We start from the raw sequence: 18868 nt of genomic DNA, 5'->3' as shown, positions 1-18868 counted from the left end.
AGATTTTTAAGTCTGTAACATGGGCCAAGGCTGACCACTTGTGAGTAAGAGCCTATGGAAGAGTCTCCAGCTTGTCTGTGAGTTGAATGTGGCAGGTTCTCAGGAAATTTCCAGGGTAGGATGAGTTTGTTGGAGGCTCAGATTTTCCATACGCTTATGCCTGTAGGGTGTGTTGGGGAAGGGCTCAGTAAAAAAAAAAAAAAAAAAAAATAGCACCTGCAGACATTTTAGCCCCAGAGAGCACTACCCTACAGCCCTTGCTATGAAGCCAGACAATTCAGTTCCTCCCCATACCACGCTGGTGATTTTCAGGTTGCTACTGATTGCTAGAGCTCAGAGAGAATTTGTGTGGGCCTTTCGAGAGGAATGCCTGAGACTCCAGAAGCCCTCCATCTCAACATGATGGAATCTCTCTGATTTTCACAGTCATATGTTGTGGTGACATCTCCTCTAGGCACTGGTATTGTAGACTGGGAAGCCTGGTATAAGGCTGGGACACCTCTCTCCTCGAAGAAGAAATAATGATGGAAAACTTCCCTACTCTGGCAAAGGAAATAGGCATACAAGCCCAGGAAGTCCAAACAAGATGAACCCAAACAGGCCAACACCAAGACATATAATTAAAACGCCAAAGATTAACTAGAAAGAGAGACTCATACGAAGCGAGAAAAGAGCAGTTAGTCCATCACAACCAAAGCATTATTAAAATAAATGTTAAAGGAATTTCTTTAAGAAGAAAATAAATGATCAAAAATATGAATAATAAAATGGCAATAACTACATATCTATCAACAATTAGTTTAAATGTAAATGGATTAAATGTTTCAATTAGAAGACATAGGATGGCTAAATGGGAAAGAAAACAAGACCCTTACATATGCTGCCTAAAGTAGATTCACTTCAGATCTAAAGACATACACTAAAAGGATGAAAAAAAATATTATATGAAAATAGAAACTAAAAAAGTTGGGGTAGCCATACTAATACCAGACAAAATCGACTTTAAAACAAAGGCTATAACAAGTGACAAAGAAGGACTTAGAAATTCCACTTCTGGGTATTTATTCAAAGAAATCTAAAACACTAATTTGAATAGACTTGTGCATCCATATGTTCTTTGAAATGTTGCAATAGCCAAGATATGGAAGCAACTTAAGTGTCCATGGACAGACGAATGAGTAAAAGAGATGGCACCTATAAACAATGAAATATTACTCAGCCATAAAAAATAACAAAATTTTATCATTTGCAACAACATGGATGGAACTAGAGGGTGTTATGTTACGTGAACTGTGTCGGACAGAGAAATATAAATACCGTATGCTAAAAAGCAAAATAAATGAACAAATAAAGCGGAAACATAGATACAAAGAACATTTTGATGGTTACCAGATAAGAGGGTATCTGGAAGATGGATGAAAAGGGGAAAGGAATTAAGATGTACAAATTGACAGTTATAAAAACAGTCACAGGGATATAAATTACAGCGTATGGGATATAGTCAATAATATTATAATAACTATGTATAGTGTCGGATGGGTACTAGACCTATAAGATGATCGCTTTGTAAATTCTAGTCACTATTTTGTACACCTGAAATTAATGTAACATTATATGTCAACTGTAACTGAAAATTATTTTTAATTGTAAAAAAATGAAAACAAGACTTATACATATGCTGCCAACAAGAGACTTACTACAAATCAAAAGACATACACAGACTGAAAGTAAAGAATGGAAAAAGATTTTATTCAACTAGAACTGAAAAAAAAGCTAGAGTAGAAATACAAAATCAGACAAAAAAGACTTTAAAAAGCAACAATAACAAGAGACAAAGAAGAGTAATTCTTAACGATCAAAAGATCAATCCAATAAGAGGATATAACTGTTGTAAACATCTATGCACCCAATGTAGGAGCACCTAAATATATAAAGCAAATATTCATGGACATGAATGGAGAGACTGACAGTTACACTGTAATAGTGGGGGGCTTTAACACCCCATCGATATCAATGGATAAATTATCCAGATGGAAAATCAGCATCAGGAAACAGAAGCCTTAAATAACATATTACTGCTGATGACCTTAAAGATATTTCCAGAACATATCTCCCAAAGCAGCAGAATATACATTTTTAAGTGTATATGGAACATTTTAAAAGCTTTTTTTTTTAGGCCACATGTTAGGCTACAAAATGAGTCTCAATCAATTTAAGAGAATGGAGATCATACCAAACATTTCCAATTACAATGGTGTGAAACTAGATATCACTTACAGGAAAAAAATTCAAAATTACACAATCATGTGGAAGCTAAATAACATGCTACTAAACAACAAATGGTTAACGATGAGATTAAAGAAGAAATCAAAAGACCTTGAGACAATGGAAATGAAAACACAATGACCAAAAATCTAGGGAATACAGCAAAAGCACTTCTAGGAGAGAAATTCAAAGCAATAAGCCTACCTTGAGGAACAAGAAAAACCTCAAATAGCAATCTAACTTTACATATAAAGGAACTAGTGGAAAAAAGGAACAAAGTTTGACGAAGGAAGGAAATAATAAAGATCAGAGTGGAGATTTAAAACAATAGAGTCTAAAACAATACAAATATCAATGAAACAAAGAACTGATTCTTTGAAAAGATTTAAAAAATGATAAACTTTTAGCAAGACTCATCGAGAAAAAGAGAGAAGACCCAAATAACTAAATTCGGAAATGAAAGAGAAGTGACAACTGACAACACATAAATAGAAATGATTATAAGAAAATACTATGAATAATTATATACTAACAAATTGGACAATTTGGCAAAAATGGATAAATTCCTAGAAACATACAATCTTTTAGGACTGAATAAAGAAAAAACATAAAACATAAACAGACCAATAAATACTAACAAATAATCAAAAATCTCTCAAGAAACAAAAGTCCTGAACTAGATGGCTCCACAGATGAATTTTATAAAACATTCTAAGAATAACTAATGCTATCAATCAAGCTATTCCACGAAGCTCAAGAGGGAAGGATATAACCTCATTTTATGACACCAGCTTTACCTAAATGCAAAATCATGCAAAGACATTACAAATAAAGGAAATTATAGGTCAATACCCCTGATGAACATACATGAATATATCCTCAATAGAATGTTAGCAAACAAATTGAACAATACACAAAAAGATTATAGAACATGATCAAGTGGGATTTATTCCTGGGATGCAAAGTTCGTTCGATATACAGAAATCACTTAATGTGATACACCACATAAACAAAATGAAGAACTAAAATTTTATAATTATATCAATAGATTCAGAAAAAGATTTTGACAAAACCCAAGATCAATTTATATAATAACTATCAACAAAGTGGGAATGAAAGGAACATACCTCAACAAAATAAAGGCCACATATGACAAACTCAGAGCTAACATCATACTTTCACCATTTCTATTCAACATAGTATTGGACGCCCTAACAACAGCAATCAACAGCAAAAACGGCAAAAAGAAATTTCTTTTTCAATACAAGAAAAAGAAATAAAAGACACCTTAATTGTAAAGGAAGAAATAAAAGCACTGTTATTTGCTGATGGCATGATATTATATGCAGAAAACCCTAGCAATTGCACCAAAAAAAAAAAAATTAGAACTAATAAATGAATTCAGTAAAGTAAAAAATACAAAATTAATATTCTGAAATCACTTGCATTTTTATAATCAATAACTATCAGAAAGAGAAATTAAGAAAATAATCCCATTTAAAATTGCATCAAAAAAAGTAAAATACCTAGGAATAAATATAACCAAAGAAGTAAAAGATCTGTACTTAGAAAATTATAAGATATTAAAGAAAGAAATGGAACATACAAATAAATGGAAGCATATTGAAAGGAAGAATCAACATCATAACCAAATCAATTTACAGATTTAATGCAATCCCAATCAAAATACCAATGTTACTTCTCACAGAAGTAGAACAAATAACTCTAAAATTTAGACAGAACCACAAAACACTTTCAATAGGTAAAGCAATTTTAAGAAAAAAAATAATGTTTGAGATTTCACACTACCTAATATCAAATTATACAATAAGGCTATAGAAATTAAAATATCATGGTACTAGCATAAAAACTAAAATATAGATAAATAGAACAGAGTACAGAGTCCAGAAATAAATCCACACACATATGTTCAATTAATCTATGACAAAAGAGGCAAGAATGCACAATGTAGTAAAGATGGTCTTTTCAATAAATGGTGTTGCTTAAATGGGACATGTAGAAGTGACAACAGAAACATGGCAGTGAAAGCCATCCCCAGGTCTCTCCCCTTGAAACAACAATAAGCTTAACATCTAAAACTCAACAAAAAATACACAAACTGCAGCAGCACGTCTGAGCGTAGGAACTGTGCATAAGTGTTACCACAGATCAGAACCCCGAGTGTAGGGAGGTGGACAGGGAGAAACAAAAAAGCTTCCTCTCATAGCTGGAGCTCCCCGAAGGAGGAGGGGGAGAGGAGAAGATGCGACAAGTTCCCTGAACAGACCTGCCTGAGATAGCTGTAGCTCCACACAGCCTGCAGCAGTGCCTAGTCATCAGGGCAAAAAGTGGAGAAGCAGGGACGACAGAGAAGTAACAGTTGATTTTTACCAGCTGCAGTGGCAAAACCGAGGCTGAGCCACAGACCCAATCCCCAGCCTAGAGAGCCCTTCCCCCTAATCCTCCGAAATCAAGCACCACGGAGCCCCAGGAGAATCGAAGCAAAGGCTACCGAAACTGTCACTAACACTGAGAGGGACTGAGACTGAGGGTAGCAAGCATAATTGAATATAAGGGGAAAAAAAGAATTATTAAGACTTCATATAAAGCAAGGATCCAAAGAGGCTTAGGTGCCACCTACTAGAAACCAAAAAAAAAGAGTGCCTTCTTTGCTAAGGAGAGATCTTTATATAATAAATCTTTTCTGGAAAAAAAACTGAATACACTTCCATTAATGCCCAGGTGGACAAATAGTCTATTACATACCATGAACAACCAAGGTGACAAGACATTTCACAAAGATGGAACAAATCTCCAGAAAATAAGCTTACAGACATAGAAATATGCGATTTAGATGATAGAGAATTCAGAATGGTACTTCTGAAAAAACCCAATGAGATCCAAAACAATTCATATCAACAATTTCAGGAACTGAAAAAAACGCCTAGATGAGTAGAATGAGTTCTTTGGCAAGGAGATTAAAACTCTCAAAAAGAACCAAATAGAAATTCTGGAGATGAAGAACACACAGCAACAGTTGAAAAGTGAAACGGCAAGTTTGAGAAATAGAGTCGAACAAATGGAGGAAAGGATTGGTGATATTAAAGACAGAAATCTAGAAATAAATCAAAAGGAAGAAGAGAGAAATCGAAGAATGAAAAATAATGAAAGAGAAATAAGAGAACTAGCTGATACCATCAGGAGAGGAAACATAAGAATAATGGGCATTTCCGAAGGGGAAGGAAAAAGAGCAGGAATTAGAAAGCATTTTCAGACAAATGGTTGACAAGAATTTCCCAAATGTAAGGAATGAGCTGGAGCTTGGAATTCAAGAAGTCAGCGGAACACGCAATTATCTCAACCCAGGAAGGCTTTCACCAAGACACATTGTATTAAAATTATCAAAAACAACGACAAAGACAGAATTCTCAAGTCAGCCAGGGGAAAGAAGAAGGTAACTTATAAAGGAAAACCCATTAGATTATCGTTGGAATTCTCAGCACAAACCTTACAAGCCAGAAAGGACTAGAATCAAATATTTAAACTATTAAGTGAAAGAAACTACCAGCCTAGAATAATATATCCAACTAATCATTCCTTCAGATATGAAGGAGAAATAAAGACCTTTCCAGACATACAAAAATTGATGGAATTCTGCAATGCGAGGCCTGCATTACAGGAAATAATGAAAGGGGTCAGGTCACCTAAAACGAGAGACAAAAAAAAAAAAAAAACATAATTAGGAGCAAGGAGACTAGACTAGTAGGCAGATAGAAACAGAGGAGTGCAACCCTTACTAAGGACAGGACATTGTAGCTTAAACAATAAGAAGAGATTTGCTATAGCAAGATAGTAATGAACATTCAGCATATATTGAGACAAATTGAAACAACAATGACTGAAAATGGGAGGATTCAAAGATCGAAATTTGCAAAGGAGAATGGAGATAAAGCACATGCAGAAGAAAGTGGATGACTGTATATATATAATGGTATTCATAATGGTAACCACACAAAAAGGTTCATAACTAAAGTATATAACATAAAACAAGAAGGATCAGAGGGAAAACCCACAAAAGACAACCAAAACAAAGAAAACAGAAACACAAGAACAAGGAAGCAATGGAAACATCAAGCTACCAGAAAACAAAAGACAAAACAGCTATAAAAAGATCTCTTATTTCAATAATCACCTTCAATTTAAATGGACTGAACTCACCAATAAAAAGGCACACAGTTTAAGATTGGGTCAAAAAGCAAAACCCAACCATATGCTGCCTCCAGGAGACACATCTCAGTTCCAAAGACAAACACAGATTCAAATGAAGGAGTGGAAAATGATATTTCGAGCAAACGGCATTCAGAGAAAAGTGGGAGCAGCGGTACTAATATCAGACGAAATAGACTTCAAAATAAAAAAGGTAAGGAAAGATACTGAGGGACACTTCATAATGATAAAGGGAATCATGCATGCACCAAGAAGACATAACACTAATTAATATCCACGATCACAATCAGGGAGCCTCAACATATATAAAGCAATTACTAACAGAACTAAAGGGAGAAACAGACCAAAACACTATCGTAGTAGGAAATCTAAATACTTCACTGTTGGATTTGGACAGATAATCCAAACAGAAAATCAGTAAGGAAATAATATCCTTAAATGACACATTAGATCAACTGGACATAATTGACATTTACAGAGCCTTCCATCCCAAAACTGCCTTGAAACTAGAGATCAATTGCAAAAAGAAAGCAAGAAGAACCACAAATACATAGAGATTAAACAACATGCTACAGAGAAGAAATAAAAAAAAAGATCAAGAGATAAATAGAAATGAAAGATAATGATAATACAACATATAAAAATTTTGGGGACATGGAAAAAGCAGTCATAGGAAAGTTCATATCATTACAGGCCTATCTCCAAAAACAAGAACGAGCCTAAATAAACAACCTCACACTTCATCTGAAAAAAATAGAAAAAGAAGAACAGATGAAAGGAAAGAAATCATCAAAATTAGAACAGAATTCAATGAAATTGAAAACAGAAAAATAAATGCAACAAAGAGTGAGGTTTTGAGAAGTTTAATATAATTGACAAACCCCTGGCTAGACTCACGAAAGGAAAAAAGAGAAAGGACACAAATCAACAAAATCAGGGATGAAAGAGGGGAAATTATGACAGATACTGCAGAAATACAAAAGATCATACAAGAATACTATGAAAAAGTATAGAATACCAAATTTAATAACCTAGAAAAAATGAGCCAGTACTTAGAAAAATACAACCTTCCTAGACTGAATCAAGAACTGGAAAAAAAAAAAATAGACCAATCAGCAGTATGGAAATGGAAACAATCATCAAAAACCTACCAAAAAGTAAAATTCTAGGACCAGATGGTTTCACCAGTGAATTCTACCAAACATTCAAAGAAGATTTACTATCTATTCTCCTCAAACTCTTCCAAGAAGATTTAATATCTATTCTCCTCAAATCAAAGAGGAAGCAATACTTCCCAACTCATTTTAAGAGACCAATATTACGCTGATACCAAAACCTGGCAAAGATAAGAAACCTAGAGACTAATATTTCTCATGAACACAGATGCAAAAATCTTAAATAAGATATCAGTGAACCCAATACAGCAGCATATTAAAAAGATTATACACCACGATCAAGTGGGCTTCATCCCAGAAGCACAGTGATGGTTCAACATACACAAATCAATTAATGTGATACACGACAAAAACAAATTAAAAAGTAAGAATCATATGATCGTATCAATAGATGCAGAAAAAGCCTTCGACAAGATACAGCATCCAGTTATGATCAGAACACTTAACAAAATTGGTATAGATGGAAAATACCTTAACATGATAAAGGCCATATTTTACAATCCCTCAGCCAACATTATACTGAATGGTGAAAAACTAAAAACCTTCCTTCTAAGATCAAGAACAAGGCAAGGCTGTGTACTATCGCCACTGTTGCTAATATAACATTAGAGGTCCCAGAGAGTATAATCAGGCAAGTGAAGATATCCAAATAGCAAACGAAGAAGTCAAACTGTCACTATTTGTGGATGACATGATTCTCTATATAGAAAACCCTAAACATTCCACAAAAACACTACTAGAAACAATAAGCAAATACAGTAAAGTTTCTGGTTACAAAATCAACGTTCAAAAATCCATAGCATTCCTATACTCTAATAACAAAGTGTCAGAAAAAGAAGTGGAAAAAATAATTCCTTTATCAATTGCAACAAAAGAATAAAATACCTAGGAATAAATCTAATGAAACACATGAAGGACCTATATAATGAAAACTATAAAATCCTATTAAAAGAAATCGAATAAGATACAAAGAAATGGAAAGATATTCCATGTTCTTGGATTGGAAGAATCAATATAGCTGAAATGACCACGTTACCTAAATCATTATACAGATTGAATGCAATCCCCATCAATATCCCACCAGCATTATTTAAAGAAATAGAACAAAAAATCATCAGATTTGTATGGAAGCACAAAAGACCCCAAATTACCAAAGCTATCATGAGGAAAAAAAAAAAAACAAGGCTGGAGGCATCATTCTGCCAGACTTCAAATTATACTACAAAGCAAAAATAATCAAAATGGCATGAAATTTTCAGAAAAACAGACACATGGACCAGTGGCACAGAATCAAGAGTCCAAAAGTAAACCCATATTTATATGGGCAAATAATTTTCAATGAGAAAGCCAAAAACATACAGTGGAGAAAGGAAAGCCTCTTCAATAAATGCTGCTGGGAAATGGAAAGCCACCTGTAAAGAATGAAACTAGACTGTTGTCTATCACCACACACCAAAATTAACTCAAAATGGATGGATTAAGGACCTGAATATAAGCCCTGAAACAATAAAATGCATTAAAAAAAATCATAGGAACTAAACTCAAGTACCTTGTACTTCCAGAGGATTTTATGAATTTGGCCTCAAGGCCAAAGAAAATAAAAAGAAAAATAAATGAATGAGACTACATCAAACTAAAAAGTTTCCTTACAGCAAAAGAAACTGTGAACAAGGTAAAGAGACAATCATCTGAATGGGAAAATATGTTTGTAAGTAATGCCTTCGATAAGGGCCTAATATCCAAAATATACAAAAAACTTATACAGCTCAATAACTCTAACAACAACAACAACAAAAAACAATCCAATCAAAAAATGGGCAGAGGACCTGAACAGACACTTATCCCTAGAGGACATAAAAATGGCCAACAAATATTTGAATAGATGCTCAATATTGCTAACTATTAGGGAAATGCAAACCAAAACCACAATGAGATATCATCTCACACCTGTTAGAATAGCTATTATCAACAGAACATGTAATAACAAATGCTGGAGAAGATGCACAGAGAAATATGAACCCTCATACCCTGTTGGTGGGACTGCAAATTGGTACAGCCAGTATGGAAAACAGGATGGAGGTTCCTCAAAAACTAAGAATTGATCTACCATATGATCTAGCAATCTCCCTATCCCATAGACTTGAAAACTCATATCCAAAAAGATATTTGCACACTACTGTTCATAGTAGCATTATTCACATTGGCCAGGTCATGGAAGCAATTGAAGTGTTCTACGATAGATGATTGGCTAAAGAAGCTGTAGTACATATATACAATGGAATGTTGTATTAGTGTTTTTAGCCTTAAGAAGAGATGAAATACTGTCATTTGCAACGACATAGATGAACCTCGAGATAATCATGCTAAGTGAAATAAGCCGGACAGAAAAAGTTAAAAATCACGTGATATCACTTACATGTGGGATATAAACCTAAAAGCAACAAATGAACAGGACAAACAAACAGACTCGTGGACATGAATATATCAGTGGTTACCAGAGGGTAAGAAGAAGGGGAAAGGAGGGAGGTAGACAGGATAAAGGGGGTCAAATATGTGGTGACAAAAATAAAAATCTAACTATGGGAGGTGAACACACAGTCTAAATATATGTATGCCTTATTGTTAAAGTGTACAGCTGAAATTTATTGGATTTTGTGAACCAACATCACCATAAAAATAAATAGATAAATAATTTTTTAATTTAAAAAATTAAACAAATAAAATAAAAAATAAACAGGGAAAATGTATGGAAAACATGAAACTGACCGCTTTCTTACACCTACACAAGAATAAACTTAAAGTGGATAAAGACTTAAATTGAAGACTAAAAATTATAAAATTCTTTAACATCACTTAGTAATATTTTTTGAATATGTCTCCTTCAACAAGACAAACAAAAGAATAATTTTTAAATGGTATTACATCACACTAAGAAGTTTTTTCGCAGCAAAAGAAATCATCAACAAAATGAAAAGACAACCTACTAAATGGAAGAATATATTTGCGAATAATACATCCATAAAGGGTCAATATACAAAATATCTAAGAAACTCATAAAACTCAATAACAAAAAAAAATCTGATTGAAAAGTGTGCAAAGAATATGAGAAAACATTTCTCCAAAGAAGACATACATATGGCCAACTGATATATGAAAAAATGTTTAACATCACTAATTATTAAGAAAATGCAAATTAAAACGACATTAAGATATCACCTCACACCTGTCAGAATGGCTATCATTGATAAATCGAAAAATAACAAGTGTTAGAAAAGATGTGTAGAAAATGGAACCCTCGAACACTCTTGGTGGGATTGTAAATTGGTATAGCCACTGCAGATAAAAAGCTTTGTAGGTTCCTGAAAAAATTAAAAATAAAACTATCTTATGATCTAGCAATTCCACTTCTGGGTATTTATCAAAAAAAAAAACCAAAACACTAATTCATAAAGATATATGCACCCCTGTGTTCACTGCAGCACTATTTATAAGACATGGAAACAATCTAAGTGCTCATCAGTAGACAACTGGATAAAGAAGATGTGATATTTTTATATACAATGGAATATTACTCAACCATTAAAGAAATGAAATCTTACTATTTGCAAGTACATGTAGAGCTAAAAGGGTATTATGCTAAGTGAAATGTCAGGCAAAAAATGACAAATACCATATGATTTCACTAATATATGAAATCTAAAGAACAAAATAAATGAAAAAACAAAACAGAAATAGACTCATAGATACAGAGAAAAAACTGGTGATTGCCAGATCAAAAGGGTTTGGGGACTTGGTGAAAAAGAAATGATTAAGAAGTACACATTAGTAGTTATAAATTTGTCATAGGAATGTGAAATACTGCATAGGGAATACAGTCGACAATATTGTAGTAACTATTTATAGTGCCAGCTGGATACTAGACTAATTGAGGGGATCACTTCATAAATTATATAATGTCTAACCACAATGCTGTATACTTAAAATTAACAAAAAATAATATTGAATGTCAACTCTAATTGAAAAATAATTTTTAATTTAAAAAATACACAATGAGATACCACCTCACACCAGCTAAAACAACTGTTATCAAAAAGTCAAAATATGTGTTGGCAAGGATATGGGGAAATGGATCCTTTGTGCATTATTGGTGAGACAGCAAACTGGTAGAGTGCCTGTGGAGAACAATATGTAGATTTCTCAAAAAACTAAAAATAGATATACCATATGGCCCAGCAACTCTACTTCTGAGTATTTATCCAAAGAAAATAAAAACACTAATTCAAGAAGATGTAATACCCCTGTGTTCCTATCAGCATTATTTACAATAGCCAAGATATGGAAGCAACCTAGGTATCCATCGATAGATGAATGGATAAAGAAGAAGTGTTGTACAGTGGAATGTTACACAGCAATAAAAATTAAATCTTACCATGTGTGATAACATGGATGAACATAGAGGGTATTATGCTAAGTAAAATTATCAGGCAAAGAAAGACAAATACTGTATGGTTTCACTTATATGTGGAACTTAAAAAAAAAAAGAAACAAATGAACACACAAAACAAAACAAAAACAGATTCACAGAAACAGAGACCAAAGGATGGTTACTAGAAGGGAGGTTGTTGGGGAATGGATTAGAAAGGTGAAGGGGAATATAGTCAATAATACTGTGATAGGTTTGCACAGTGACAGATGATTACTAAAATTAGTGAGGTGATCACAATATCAGGTATGGAACTGTCAAATCATGACATTGTATACCAATATAATATTGTATATCAACTATACTTAAAGAAAAAAATTTTTAAGTGGGCAGAAGATCTGAATAGACATTTCTGCAAAGAGGACATACCAATGGCCGATAGACATATGAAAAAATGTTCAACTTTGCTAATCATCAGAGAAATGCTCATTAAAACCACAATGAACTATCACCTCACACCTGTCAGAATGGCTATCATTAATAAATCAACAAACAAGTGTTGGTGATGATGTGGAGAAAAGGGAACCCCTATAGCCACTATGGAAAACAGTTTGGAGATTCCTCCAAAAATTAAAAATTGGACTACCAATGTCCCAGCAATTTCACTTCTGAGTATTTATATGAAGAAATCCAAAACACTAATTTGAAAAGATATATGCATTCCTATGTTCACTACAGCATTATTTACAATAACCAAGATGTGGAAGGAACTTTGGTATCAATCAATAGATGAATGGATAAAGAAGAGGTGGTACTTATATACAATGGAATATTACTCAGCCATAAAAAAAAAAAATGAAATCTTACCATTTGCTTAACGGAGTTAGATGATATGATGCTAAGTGCAATTAAGTCAGAAAAAGACAAATAACAGATGATTTCACTTGTTTGTGACTTCTGAAAAGCAAAATGAATGAACAAAACAGAAACAGAGTCATAGATACAGAATAAAAACTGGTGATTGCCACATGGGAGGAGGTTGAAGGGTTGGGTGAAAAGGTGAAGGAGTTAAGAAGTACCAATTAGCAGTTACAAAATAATCATAGGGATATAAAGTACAACATAGGATATGCAGTCAACAATATTACAATAAATATATATGGCACCTTTCGGGGGATCATTTTGGAAGTTATATAAATGTCTAACCACTGTCGTACACCTGAAACTAGTATAGTATTGAATGTCAACTGTAATTGAAATTTTTTTTTTAATTTTTTACATGTGGTAAATGGACTAAATCTCTTTTCAAAGTTAAGCATTTTTGTCTTATATTTTTCATACAATAGTATCTTTTTAAATGAAACTAAATGAGGACATTTTATAGTAATTTGTACTTACGCAAAACTAATTCCTATTATGCGATTGCAAAAGTTGGCATTATCCTTAGCAATCCTCATTTTCCTTATTGCTTAAAGGACAAAGCTCAGCCAGAGACACAAACCACCAGTTTTGGAAATGTCCTTTTTAATGCCAAACTGGCAGTGGATGACCCTGAAGCTGTCCTCTTAGTTAATCAGCCTGGATCTGATGGATTTAAAGTCGACTCAAGACCACTCTTTCAGGTGGGCCAATAACACTTACAATAGCTATGTAACCACATTCAAGGTACTTAACATTTGAATGGCTCAGATGTCTCATTTGTAAATAGCAGTTATAGTAATATTGTATATAGTTCATGTGAATATTGAATAATGCATGTAAACCACACCTGACCATATTGGGCACATGGCAAACATTCTATAAACTCTAACTATTATTATTTTTATTAATGTATTATTATTACTTTAAGTCAATGTGTAATGAAGATCCTTATTCAGCCCAAACATAAATCTAAGTCTAAAGGTTGGAAAGTCTGCTTTTCTTATTCAATATTTCTTCCTGTTCACTTTTCTTGACCATCTTTAGTAGAGTGATCTTGTGTGAACTGCTGGACTCAGAAAAACAATAGTGTACAGCACATAAATCTGCACTCTCAAAGATTTTATAAACCAAGATAAAATCCTAACCTATAGATAGACAGTAGAAAGAGACACAGGTAATGACAACCATACTGAGCATACAAATGTGACAAATTTAGAGATGTGTTCACATCATGATTCCTTGGGGAAGCAAGTGTACCTTTAGGATATTACTGAAAATTGTTCAAACAGAATGGGCTGAAGAAATGTGTTATCCTTATTCAACCAAAAGAGGGAATCTTAAGGAGGCATATTTGTTATTCTGAATCTTTTTAAACAAAAAGCTTAAGTATAACATTTTTTTTCATTTTACTTTTAATGCTCAAAAGTATTTGGCTTCAAAGAGCCATCAGAAAATCCCTTCTTTTGAAAGGCCCTGGAAAAGCAGTTTTCTATGGTCTTAAATATAAATGTGCTGCAAGACATACTGGAAAAGAGTCTTGAGAAGTCTGAGAATGTCGAATTTCTAGTCCTGCTTCTACCGCTAACTAGTTGAGTGAAATTGGGCAAGTTACATAACTGCTATATATTCTTACTAATTTTTTAAATGAATAATTTAGAGTGATAGATATCTAAAGCTCTTTTCAGTTCTGACATTCTATGACTTTGTCATAGATTACCAAATATTTACCAGCACATACTACGCATGCAAAAATATTAAGTGGATTAATTCTGCAGACTAAATTAAGTTAGCAATTTTTTTGGCAAATAGTCATGAATTAGGTTGGTGTAGTTATAATTTTCTAATGAACGGAGTTTTGTTTTCTAGGTTTCCCTTGGTCGAGAATGGTACATACACACAATCTACACAGTAAGATCAAAAGAAAATGCCAATGGAGGCATTGGCAAAAGAAGTGTGGAGTACCAGACCCACTCAGTAGTGAGTCCAGGGAAGCCCCAGGCAACTACCAGAAGCAGAAAGAAGAGGGCGATCAGGAGCACACCCCAACTAGTGTGGGAAATTGGAGCTGAAAACAACCGAGGAACAAACATCCAGCACATTTCCCTGGATCGCACCAACAAGAAACAGGTCCCAAAAGGGAGGGTTCATCCTGACGGCATCTTCCCCTGGGGGCTCGACAGTCCCAGCTCTGAGGTCAGCCTTATCACGGTCATGGGAGGTACCACGGTGGGAATATTCACCCTCAGCCTAGTTGCCATTGCAGCAATGATGTGCAAGAGCAAGAAGAGTACTAGGAAGAAGGATGCCCCAAAGGGCTCCAGAAGCAGTGAGCCCATGATGCTTCCACAGAGCTGCCGCAGTGACAGCTCAGAGGTGTGATGACTACAGATAGAATTCAATCTTTTCCTCAAGTGCCTCAGACTTAAGACAATAGAAAACCAAATGCTTCTGTAAATGGCAGAGAATTGGAGAATTCTGTGACAAAGCTGCTCAGAGGACCTGACTATACGAATGAACTTTGATTTGAATTCTGTCTACTCTTGCATGCATCAAAGGACAAATCAGACCATGGATCACATCTTTCTTGTTGCCCAAAAGACAACAGCAATATAGTCACATGTGCACAGAGCCACACATGGACAGCAAGGAATGTACTTTCCATTTTAGGCATTTTCTCTATACAGTCAAGATGAACCTATTGAAAGGTGCTAACAGACTCTCTCAGAAGTTTCAGAGGAGTCTATTGTTGCTATACTAGTATAAACCTTGAAGGTGTAACTATCACAATGTTTCTTAGTTGTATAACAGTTTATTAATAGAAATATTTTAAATGGTAGCCTAGAATAATGATAAACATACTGTTTATTATGACAAGTTTTCTAATAGGTGAAGACAGCATGAATTATGACCAGTGGTAGCTCAACCCACAAATCACTTTTTCTACTACTTGGGAGGGAGTGAAAGGAAAGATAGAGGGAAAGTAACTCACTAACCTGGATTTAAATTGTTTCTTTTTAAATTAAACCAAAGGGTGTGTTAAGTCTGAAAGGCTGTTGAAGAGACTGCTCTGTTTTGGGTATAAAGTGAGAAACAGTAGTTCTTGCATGATAATATACCTTACTGGTGCTCAATATTTGTGGAAAATGAGAGGGTCGGTGACATTTTGATGACAAAGAAAGACCATGACTTAAATGAACATTTACAAGACAACGTTCTCTAAGAACTGAGCCTAGATATTTGCAGTATGGAGCCCATAAATGATAATAAGAAACATCATTTTGTAAAGGAAGAAAGTGGTATTTATTAATATAATGTGTTAAACCAAAGTGCTTCTATACACACTTTATAGAATGAAAGAACATTTTAACAGATGATACATGAGGTTAACTCTTAGAGTAATATAGTTAATAGCTTCGATTGGCCATGAGACACTAGATTAGCTTTCTAATCAGCAATTGCTCCAAACCATAGGAATTTCTGCAACTGTCATTTTAGAGATGGTCTAGGTGGTGGCCAGCATCATCAATTATATTCTTCTTATATCCAAGAAAAAAGCATCATCTTTTGGCATCTCCAGTTAAGTAAACTGATACATCGAGGTCCCCCTCAGTACCTAAAATTATACTTTGTAACACTGTTTACAGTATTAAAAAATAAGGATTGAATGATTGAATGAACTTGCCTGGTAAACCTCCCACTGCCTTTCTGAAAAATGTGCTTTCACCAATGGCAGAAATTTTGATTAGAAAAGAAAATGTTAGCATTTAATGACCAGTCTTTGAAAAGCTAGTAAATGTATTTCAAGCAAAAAATTAGGTCAAGAGAAAAATAACCACACCTAAAGATTAACCCTCAAGTGTTAATCTGAAATGCCTGGAATCCTCTTTCATTTGCAGTCATAATCTGGCCACACTGGACATCCTGGTGAAATGGAGATTTTTAGAAAGTCAGCCTCTTTTCAGTCATAGAGGCACAACCATCTTTTGATTGAAAAAAGGAAGCTATACTGGTGCTGGAAGAGCGGCGAAAAATGTCTAATATTTGCCTCTTTTCTTTTGGACCTCTCTGAACTTCACATTCAGTATTTTTAAAGAATGTAGTAGAATGTAGTCTCCTTCCACTGGGGGATTTACAAATATCACCTACAACTCAAAGATTTCTCAAAGGATTTATATAAATAGAAAGTGCTACATAGCCCAAGAGTTTGCTTACAAATAAATATTAATACTTTCTTAATTATCCTCTTTTATTTTTCTTTACCTTCTGGCAGATGCTTAGCTACTTCTTTGGCTACCTCATAATTTGTGTAGGAATGAATCGTGTTAAGCAGTTTTAAATAGTAAGTGAACTTTGTACCACTTAATATTGGGTTCAATTTATATGTAGACTGTTAGAGCAAGTACTCTCAATTGACTTAATGTTACTTTAGGAGTTAAGATGCTTCAGAACCTGACTATCATGCAATCCTGGTGGCAGGGGACGGGGGGGTTGGGGGGGACAGTCTCTGACACTGAATATAGTAATCAGTGAAGCATCACTACAAAAAATCTGTTTTGAGCTTTTGGAGCAGGCTAGTTTTATACCAATTTTACTTTACAATGAGTTGTTCTAATGGGACTACTACATGTAAATTAGAAAGTTTATAAAATACATGTCTATCCTTTTCAAACAAAAATAAATCTCTCCCTCTTTACCCATCTCCTTCTCCTTTTCTCTCCTCTCTCTCTTCTTGCTTCCCTTCCTCCCCTTAAAAAAAAAATAGAGCTTTCTTAAGTATAAAGTACTTGGATTTCTGTGGGAAATAAGTAAATAGAGCTTTCTTAAGAATAAAGTACTTGGATTTTTGCATCATTTTCTTGCTATGTGATTTAGCATACATTAATCATTTAAAAAACTTCTTTTTAGTGGAAAAAAGGTATCAGACAAAATGCTTTATTGTTCAATAAAACGGTTCCTTATTTTCAATATTTTGTTTTTAGAGAATTATTCTGGTACTGCCAGAACGTATACATAGAGAACAGGATGTAAGTAATAACAGCTTCTCAGATATTCAGTAGCTTCTAATCCTAATTAAAACAAGGTCTTATTGATATTTCAGAGTAAACCCAAACACAAAACTAAATATTAAGCACTAATGGCTCTCCTAGCATATGAACCATGAAGCATTAGAATACATAAATATATTTTAATGCTGTTTTTAATTATTTCAGTTTATTTCTTTGCTTAACATTTACCAAATGCTCACCTAGGATTACCCACTTTGAGAGATTACATAGAAACCAAGCTCCTCCCCTGGCCATTGACAATGCTATAATCAAATGTGGCTCTTTCTTTGGACTAAAGGGATTGAGATTTGCATTAGGTTTTACCCTGGACCAAGAAAACATCAGGCATCTGTGTGAACCACAATTTTAAAATTTCTCTAGAGCACCAGCAGTAGAGTCCACTCTTTTTCACCTAAAAGAACCCCACTTGTTATAGATCATTCTGATTACAGATCTAATACAAAATATTTCCAATCCATAATATGGTAGAAGTGTCCTTTGCAAACCTATCCAGAGAATGTACATTGCAGTAATGTGGATGTCTCTGCATATTTTTCCCTCTTAATGGAAGACAGACCCACTTTATTTTAAGAATGGGTTAACAAATCGACTCTCCTTTCAGTCCTTTAACAACATCAGCACCTCCTGAGATCCACCCTTTCACAAGCATCCAATATGTTTGAACAATGTGAGTAAAGGTCAACTAGAATTCTCCTGCCATGCTACTGCATAGTATTTGTGATAAGAATGACCAGCTATGGCTCAATATGAAGTGATTTAGTTCTATAAGCAGCCAAAGCTTCTTTATCAAG

General features: G+C 34.1%; 1 protein-coding gene across 2 annotated transcripts in view; it reads left to right on the top strand.

The window, feature by feature from the left end:
* FREM2 (FRAS1 related extracellular matrix 2) overlaps positions 1–17976 on the top strand; it is a 269492-nt gene extending 251516 nt beyond the window's left edge. For both annotated transcript variants that reach the window (XM_039872935.1, XM_039872934.1), the window contains 2 exons: positions 13566–13712; positions 14878–17976. In XM_039872935.1, the coding sequence (XP_039728869.1) occupies positions 13566–13712; positions 14878–15390 (660 nt within the window). In that variant the 3' untranslated portion in view covers positions 15391–17976. The remainder of the gene's footprint in view (positions 1–13565; positions 13713–14877) is intronic.
* Positions 17977–18868: the final 892 nt, after the last annotated feature.

The sequence above is a fragment of the Pteropus medius genome, unplaced genomic scaffold (genome assembly GCF_902729225.1).
Source record: "Pteropus medius unplaced genomic scaffold, Ma_sr-lr_union100, whole genome shotgun sequence".
Taxonomy (NCBI): domain Eukaryota; kingdom Metazoa; phylum Chordata; class Mammalia; order Chiroptera; family Pteropodidae; genus Pteropus; species Pteropus medius.
Note: the sequence above shows the minus strand (reverse complement) of the source record. Positions and strands in the feature narration are given on the sequence as shown.